At 33.8% G+C, this 8,879-nt stretch overlaps 1 protein-coding gene across 1 annotated transcript; it reads left to right on the forward strand.

Moving 5' to 3' along the window:
* The first annotated feature begins 4,649 nt into the window (after nucleotides 1-4,649).
* On the forward strand, nucleotides 4,650-8,249 carry LOC110442888 (monocarboxylate transporter 12-like). The gene is made up of 6 exons (XM_021486747.1): nucleotides 4,650-4,695; nucleotides 6,163-6,253; nucleotides 6,555-6,698; nucleotides 6,960-7,358; nucleotides 7,659-7,928; nucleotides 8,113-8,249. The coding sequence occupies exons 3-6, from the start codon at nucleotides 6,671-6,673 to the stop codon at nucleotides 8,247-8,249; spliced, it is 834 nt and encodes a 277-aa protein (XP_021342422.1). The 5' UTR covers nucleotides 4,650-4,695; nucleotides 6,163-6,253; nucleotides 6,555-6,670.
* The last annotated feature ends 630 nt before the right edge of the window (nucleotides 8,250-8,879 follow it).

Below are 8,879 nucleotides of genomic sequence, written 5' to 3' on the forward strand. Positions count from 1 at the left end.
TCTGGAACTCTAGGAAGATCTCTGGGACTCTAGGAAGATCTCTGGGACTCTAGGAAGATCTCTGGAACTCTAGGAAGATCTCTGGAACTCTAGGAAGATCTCTAGGACTCTAGGAAGATCTCTGGGACTCTAGGAAGATCTCTGGAACTCTAGGAAGATTTCTGGAACTCTAGGAAGATCTCTGGGACTCTAGGAGGATGTTTAGCTTGCGGATTCTGCACCAATGACATGTCCTCTTGAATATCTAAAGTAAAGAAAAGGCTGTCCATGTTAAAACAAATCTCCGTTTTCAATGTTGATAATGGTTCAATTTTTTCTGTGTATCTTTAAGTCGCATGGTTTACCTAAAATCGCATACCGTTACTAATGTAGGTCACTTTGTGTTGTTGAAATTATATTTTCAAATAAAATTTGTATTTCCTCCAAGTAAAGATTTTGCAAATATATCGTTCGCCAAGTTAGGTGAGCCAGGATAACATAAACGTTTGTAATGATTTGTACATAGATAAAACGTCAGACAAACAAAGATTCCCTTTCATATATATATATATATATATATATATTTATCAACAGAAATGGATGTCCTTTTATATCTATTCATCACCTTACTTCATGTAAGGTTTCACATATATGCAGATAAAAAATAGACAACATCATTGAACAACACACATTAAAATATGCTTCACTATATAACTCACTTAGGGGCATATCATGACTCAATACCCATAAGCTGTATGAAGTTCATTCATTTCGACACCGACACAAACAGTAAGATGCGAAATTATCCAATCAGCCTTGTATACACTTTAATTTCTCAGAGAAACAGCAACCCTGGAGGTCCTTTTTGCTGTGACTGATAAAAGACAAATTATATAAAAAAAACACCTCAAAAACCCGGAATGTACATTAACACGTGTCAATATTTTCGTCGTCGATGGATCGAACCCCTCTTTTTTAGGTTTAAAATGTATACTTATCCTGCTTACAATTCCCCGTCCTAAATAAAAGTTAAACAACCATACTGTGTCATATACTTCATGTCAGGTTTTCACATATATGCAGTTGAAAAATGGGCAGTGACACTGAACGACACACAGTAAGATATGTTTCACTATATAACTCTTTATGGGCATATCATGACTCAATACATATGAGCTGTATAAAGTTACTTCATTTCGACACCGAAGTAGAACTGTTACAGATAATAAGATGTGAAATTATTTAATCAGCCTTGAATACGCTTTAATTTCTCAGAGAAAAAACAATCGAAGGTACTCAGTTTGGGATGTTGTATACTTATAAAGAGATGGGAAGTTTAAAACGATAGAAATTTAACGGTGAAACACTACAGACCCATTGGGAATTTGAAATTTATCGCGAACAGTGTTAACGTATCAAACCCTTGCTAGCAGAAAAGACGCGCTTCCCTACCTTTTCGTTTTGTTTGAATTGCACATTGATATATTCAAACAACAAAATTTCCGTCTCTTAAATTATTACGTGATGTTAATTGAAGATACAATTAAAACATGTTGTTTGCAACATAAAGGCAACTTAGAAAGTTTGAATAAGACAAATAAAATCTACGCTTATATAATATTTAATGCGGTGGTGTAGTTGGTTAAACCGAAATGTACATTTGTAGTCATGAGCACGTGTCAATATCACACGGCAAGCCTTTGTTCATTAAACAACCATGATGTGTCATGGTGTAGTGGGTTAATTCCTGTCAATGTTTACGTCGTCGATGGAAAGAACCCTGCCGCACTCTTTTTATTTTTTATTTTGAACCTCCCCCCCCCCAAACTATTTGTAGGTTTAAAATATATCCTTATTAAGCTTACATGTCCTCGTCAAAATCAAATGAAACAAAAGAAAAGAGGATAACACAGACATTTCGTAAGTACAATAAAAGCACACACCGTATCGCCGTTTATTGAATGTAAGGAGACGAATTTATGTAAGGACTCTGTAATTGTTATCGTTCTTGTATTATTTTTATTATTTTATTATCTGCAATATATTGTCAATAATATAAAGTTTACTGAGAGACTGGGTCTTGCCAATAATCTGCAATATATACATAAGCAATTATAAATGACAGTCACCATGAAAAGGAGACACTTCCACGTGTAAAGTTTTTTGATATATCAATAGTACAATACAAGTTTTTTGATATATTAATAGTACAATACAAGTTTTTTGATATATCAAAAAACTTGTATTGTACTATTGAACTATTGATATATCAAAAAACTTGTATTGTAATATTGATATATCAAAAAACTTGTATTGTAATATTGATATATCAAAAAACTTGTATTGTAATATTGATATATCAAAAAACTTGTATTGTAATATTGATATATCAAAAAACTTGTATTGTACTATTAATATATCAAAAAACTTGTATTGTACTATTTTACTATTGATATATCAAAAAACTTGTATTGTAATATTGATATATCAAAAAACTTGTATTGTACTATTGAACTATTGATATATCAAAAAACTTGTATTGTACTATTGATATATCAAAAATCTTGTATTGTTCTATTGATATATCAAAAAACTTGTATTGTTCTATTGATATATCAAAAAACTTGTATTGTTCTATTGATATATCAAAAAACTTGTATTGTACTATTGATATATAAAAAAACTTGTATTGTACTATTGATATATCAAAAATCTTGTATTGTTCTATTGATATATCAAAAAACTTGTATTGTTCTATTGATATATCAAAAAACTTGTATTGTTCTATTGATATATCAAAAAACTTGTATTGTACTATTAATATATCAAAAAACTTGTATTGTACTATTTTACTATTGATATATCAAAAAACTTGTATTGTAATATTGATATATCAAAAAACTTGTATTGTACTATTAATATATCAAAAAACTTGTATTGTACTATTTTACTATTGATATATCAAAAAACTTGTATTGTAATATTGATATATCAAAAAACTTGTATTGTAATATTGATATATCAAAAAACTTGTATTGTAATATTGATATATCAAAAAACTTGTATTGTACTATTGATATATCAATAGTACAATACAAGTTTTTTGATATATCAATAGTACAATACAAGTTTTTGAAGCAAAGGTCGTGAGTAGTTGTTAGTATAATATGAAAAACTACTATTTGGCCACATTATTTATTTTTTCCAAAACTAACCCTTCCTTTCAACCTGTGTTATTAAAAACAGTTTATAGTTTATTAAACCTATTCTTATTAATTTTACTATCAATTATCATTTAATAAAGCTCGATATTTCCTTACTACATGACTAACAGGGGCCTGACGGCTTACAACTTAGTTGTATAGCAAGCGTGATGGTTTCGATTTAACGAGATAAGTTAAGTGTATGAATCACTACAACAGATATGAACCACTGCAGGCCGGGGATCTAGAAAATAATACACCCGTTGTTACCCACTGCATGTATTGTAAGAGGTGACTAATGTGGGAATCTCCCGCAGAATTGGGGGTTTGCGTTTGTGCCCTCTACCTGGGGACACAAAAGCGACAAAAATAAATCTTCTACAACCATTGCAATATTTGGGATCTTTTTATTTCTTTCTACTTCTAGTTACCTTTTAATTCCTAGCGCCTTGCAACTCCTCACTGTTGACTTTAATATTGACCGTTCCCCCAGGTGAGGAAGGCAATAGGTTCTGTGCCCAGGCCGGGACATACCAAAGTCCTTAAAAATGGTAGTTGGGGGTTATTCCCGTTGTCAGTATGGTGTGACCGAGTGGAATGCTGTGCCGGGTGCTTTCAGCATGGTACTTCAATAAAATAGCACTATAAAGTCGACATCAGATCCGTGCTAACACAAGGAGGCAGCAAGTACACCGACATACCCTGCCTCCAGCACACATACACACATGCGCGCTTATAAATGACCTTAGATGTTAAAAGGACGTTAAAAAATCAAATCAAACCAAACCAAACAACAGATATGAAAACATGACTGAAATAAACCTAAGGCCATTTGTCACACCCTAGTTTGATGTCATTATATTCGTGACAACCATGGTAAATAAGCTAATTTAATTGTTTCTAGAATTGCAAAAAAGTTCATACTGTGTTTTTAATCGTTATGCACCAATGCAAGATTTAACGTACATTAACAGTATATGAGAAATCAGACAATCATGCATTGCAAAACATACAGAAGACCTTCACATTACGTCATCCGAAAAATTCTTTTGTTACATGAAATCGATACTAACAAGTTGCTAAGGTGCACACAATACTATCATCTTGACTTAAAATACTGGTAAAAATTCATAAACATACATACGGTAATGTATTTGATGATAAGAATTTAAAATAACATAAGTATGTTTTGGGATTCATATTGATGCCTAAGAAAACAAAGAAGATGAAATACGTAGACGGTCGAAAAATTGATATTCAAAAATGCTTTTAAGCTGACGATGTTTGAGGAATATGAGATACGTTGATCTGGTAGCGCAGCTTTGTAAAATTTTAACAAAAGAAAAAGGTATAAAAATGTCATAAACAAGAAAGAAGACACTGGGAAAGCACGCCAATGCTCTATATATCTATATGTATATATGAGTACACTGGTCCTGTGAAATTAGTGATGCAGAAACAGTGATGTTTGCAGGTGTCGACAATTTTCAGTGGATTTTCATTCTGTGTAAAGGTAGGTCTGAGTGAAACAGAAACGACTGGTAGGGAGATAAACTGAGTTTGATTGAAATATGCTTACAAGAAATTACGACAAACGTTTTGTTTCAAGACATGTACATGTTTATATATCTCAATGTGAAAGTCATCGAAATGCGAAATTTACTTAACATCGTAAATAGCATATCATATTAACTGATGTCAATTTTACATTTGTATGATGTTATTAAAACAATTCCTGATTATGAAATTACAAAGATGAAATTAATGAAAATTATTTTGGTAAGTATTTGGTAAAAAGCATGGCAAAGATCATGATGAGATAAGGATAAAACCTTGGGAATCGACGAGTTCATGAATTACAATATATTGTATTATTTTCCATTAATATGGAAATAAATAGAGCTCTCTTCTTACTCATTTGGTTTTATAATATGATACTGAACTTATTGAAGAGCTTATTAGGATTGGTTGCAAAATATATCGATGATGAACTGTCCTTAAATAACACGAAGGTTATTGAATCAAGGACACTGCCGATTCTTCTACATCGCCATCTTTCACCCTTTTAAACCAGACAAACAGGAACGACCCACTACTTAGCTGTACGATGAACCTGAAGATATCGTGCTTTCGACAATGAACTTTCCTATTCTTGATTGTAACATCTTCATCAAACAGTGTTTACTTATTGATGTTAGATCGGTATTTTAAGGCTTGCGCCAAAATTCGTAATTTCCGTAAAATATGTCGACTGCTGATCGACGAAATTGTAGCACAATATTTCGAAAGTTCCAGGATTATTAAGAGTACAGGCAAGTTAAATCTCATGCCAGTATTTCATCTCCTTGTGCGATATGAAGGCGGGTGTTTTTTTTTCCATTTCGCATATTAGAGTACTTTGTTGTCTTTGAGGACGAAACATCACTTGGATTTTTCCTCGATTTCCATGGCGGTGATCTTGTCGATGAAGCCGAAGACGTTTATCCTTTTAGAAAGGTGGTCTTGCTCTCCTTGATTTTTTAAAAGGTCTCCATGTAAAACTTCATGTATCATTAGTTTGACTAAGTTTTGTTATCGACTATGAGCATGAATAACAGTTTTGTTGACCCTTCAGTATCGTCTTATTATTTTTATATATAGTAGATTTGTCATGCAAACCCTAATTATTCTAGATGGATTCAATGACTGAATGTACAGCTCCAGATGGCGGTTGGGGATGGATGGTGACTTTTGCATCCTTCATGCACAACTTCATTTTGGGTGGAGTTATTTTTACATTTGGAATCTTCTCTGATGGCTTCCTGGAACATTTCGGTGGCAGTAAAGGCAAAACACAAATGCTAGGTTCTATCATCGGTTGAATATTAACATTGATTGGTATGACGTATTATTGTGCTTCTTTCCTATTGAATATATGCAAGTTAGGCGTACTAAAGGTAACTTGTATACTATTAAAATGACATTTCATTTTATTATTAAGCAAAACGTCGAGATATTTCAATACGCTGCTATTATATACTACCATCGGAAATTAAGTCAAAACAAGAAGACTACAGCCAATCTAAGTGAAGGTAAACAAAATACATTTAACTCTCTGACAGGTAAATTTCTTGAAACAACATCAACCATAATATAAATTGCTCTCTTTCACCCCGAAATTCTTGATTTATCATATACTACTTCAGGTACTGATGGTCGTGCCACTAGCTTGGTATTGTCAGACAAGTAAACAACACTCTAAAAAGCAGGAAAATGTATTATTGCTCTGTCTGTTTGTAACTTCATCAGATTCGAATTTATCTTTAGGTGGTGAAGGTATGAAAGTTATCCATGTTTAAATTCAATTGTGTTCTAAGAGTATACCTACTACAGGTCCATTGGTTGGAGTGTTAGAACGACGATTCCAGTGTCGGAGGGTGGCTATCCTGAGAGCCGTTGTAGCCAGTCTGGGTCTGTTCCTCTCCACTTTCTCTCCAAATCTGGATGTCATGATTCTACTGTACGGCATTGTCGGGGGTAATTATAATCAATGTATCATATCGACATTGTAACATCGTTTTACATTTCAACAAAATTAAGTAGTCTATCCGCAGTGACATTGTTTTGCAATGAACGTAATAGACTACCCATTTGAACAACTGATTAGATTTGAGCAATACATGTCACAATGTATAATGTTTAGCTTCCTGCTGCAAGTGATTTTCGAACCTAAGATTTGTTGCTGTAAAATACATCTTAAGTTAGATTAAGACTGCTTACTGACATACTTAATTTCAGGTACTGGGTTCGGGCTCATATATCAACCGGCGATACTTATTGTGAGTTACTACTTCAACAGGCGCCGAGCCCTTGCCACAGGGATAGCTGTGTGTGGGTCGGGTATCGGTGGCTTTGTTTTCGCACCACTTAGTGTCCTATTGCTGGATGCCTACGGCTGGAAAGGCGCCATGTGGATCATCTCCGCTATAGTGCTGAATGGTGTTGTGTTTGGTGCTGTTTACAGACCAATTGAAGTGCAACAGAGAAGACCTAAAGGACAAACCACATTTTCCGAAGAGAATGAAAATTCAAATGCTAAATGTATTTGTACTCGGGTAAGGCAGACTTTAGGAATTTCGATGTTATCGAGTCCCTCCGTGGTTGTTTACCTGGTTTCCTGTTTTCTAGTGACAATTGGTACGATACAGCTTTTGTATGTCATTTATATTTAGTGATTGTTTTGTCAAAGTTCACTTAATATTTGTCTCTTAACGAGTAGTACATAGTAATATATATATTATTTTTTTTAACAGACAAATAAATCTCAAATGATTAAAAGCATTTTTTCTATGCCGACTGCGTTTATTTAAGCACACTTGTTAATCTGATTTGATTTACTTATGCAGCAAATTGTAGTAAAACAAACTAAATTACATGTATACATAAATACTATACCGTCAGTAAATCAGCAATCACATTTTAATTCCTTGATTACAGGAATCTACATTCCGTTTAATTTCCTGCCATCGTTTGCTAAGGAGTTAGGCTTACCAGCTTCTGAAGGGGCACTTCTCATATCGACCATTGGGATTTTCAACACACTTGTGAGAGTTGTGATTGGCTTCGTGACAGATCGACCCTGGGCAGACTGTATCCTTATCAACGGTGCGATGCTGGTTTTAGGAGGCGTGGCCACATTCTTTGTACCGTATTACACTTCATTTGGGGCCCTTGCTGCTTGTGCAGCAGTCTTTGGATCAGCTATAGGTAACTATCTTACTTAACGTATAGTATGACTCATACAGAATAAATAAGTTAACAATTGCGTAATGCAAAAGGAAGAATACGTACAGAGCTTTAGATCATAAAGACGTCATTTATAAACTTCAAATTTGTATTTTAGATTATCTAGCACGTTCATATTCAATGACGGTTTTGTAATTTTTTCTAGGGACATTTGTTTCATTAGGTCCAATAATTTTGATAAAGCTTAAAGGAATTCAAAATATGTCGACTTTATTCGGCCTTTTGGGATTGGTCGGTGGAGTTTCCGCTGTCTTTGGATCACCTATAACAGGTAAGGAGTGATAGTTAATTCTTTATAAGGTTGGTATATTTACTATCTTCGTGTATATGATACCTCGGATCACTTATATTTCGTGAAATATGTTTATATCTTTACTAGTTACTGGTAAATTTCGTTTCGTTCAAACCTATGATCAATAAATCTAGGGCAAAATAGAACCATATATTCTGGACGGTAAACCGACTTCTGTTCTATCAATGACATTCGCCATGTTTGTTTGTTTGTACAAGTTTAATGTCAAAAGGTCAAAAGGTCATATACAGACTGGTAGATCTATGGTAATTCGTAAGAATGTCAAATCCTTAACTAAATTGAGCATTGGATAGGCACACACATTGAGCATTGGATAGGCACACACATTGAGCATTGGATAGGCACACACATTGAGCATTGGATAGGCACACACATTGAGCATTGGATAGGCACACAAATTGAGCATGATCAAAATATCAATATTCATATCGAACAGGGAATGGTATTATTTCTCAATAAGATCACTCTGATGACTACAGAACAACGCTCGCAGCAATATATGAATCGGTGTAATAATTAGCGTATTCATCACGAAAGTTGTGATACTTAAGGAAATCGTGAATATCGACCGGATTATGACAGGCAAACACCGCAGGTGC

The sequence above is a fragment of the Mizuhopecten yessoensis genome, unplaced genomic scaffold (assembly GCF_002113885.1).
Source record: "Mizuhopecten yessoensis strain PY_sf001 unplaced genomic scaffold, ASM211388v2 scaffold716309, whole genome shotgun sequence".
NCBI lineage: Eukaryota > Metazoa > Mollusca > Bivalvia > Pectinida > Pectinidae > Mizuhopecten > Mizuhopecten yessoensis.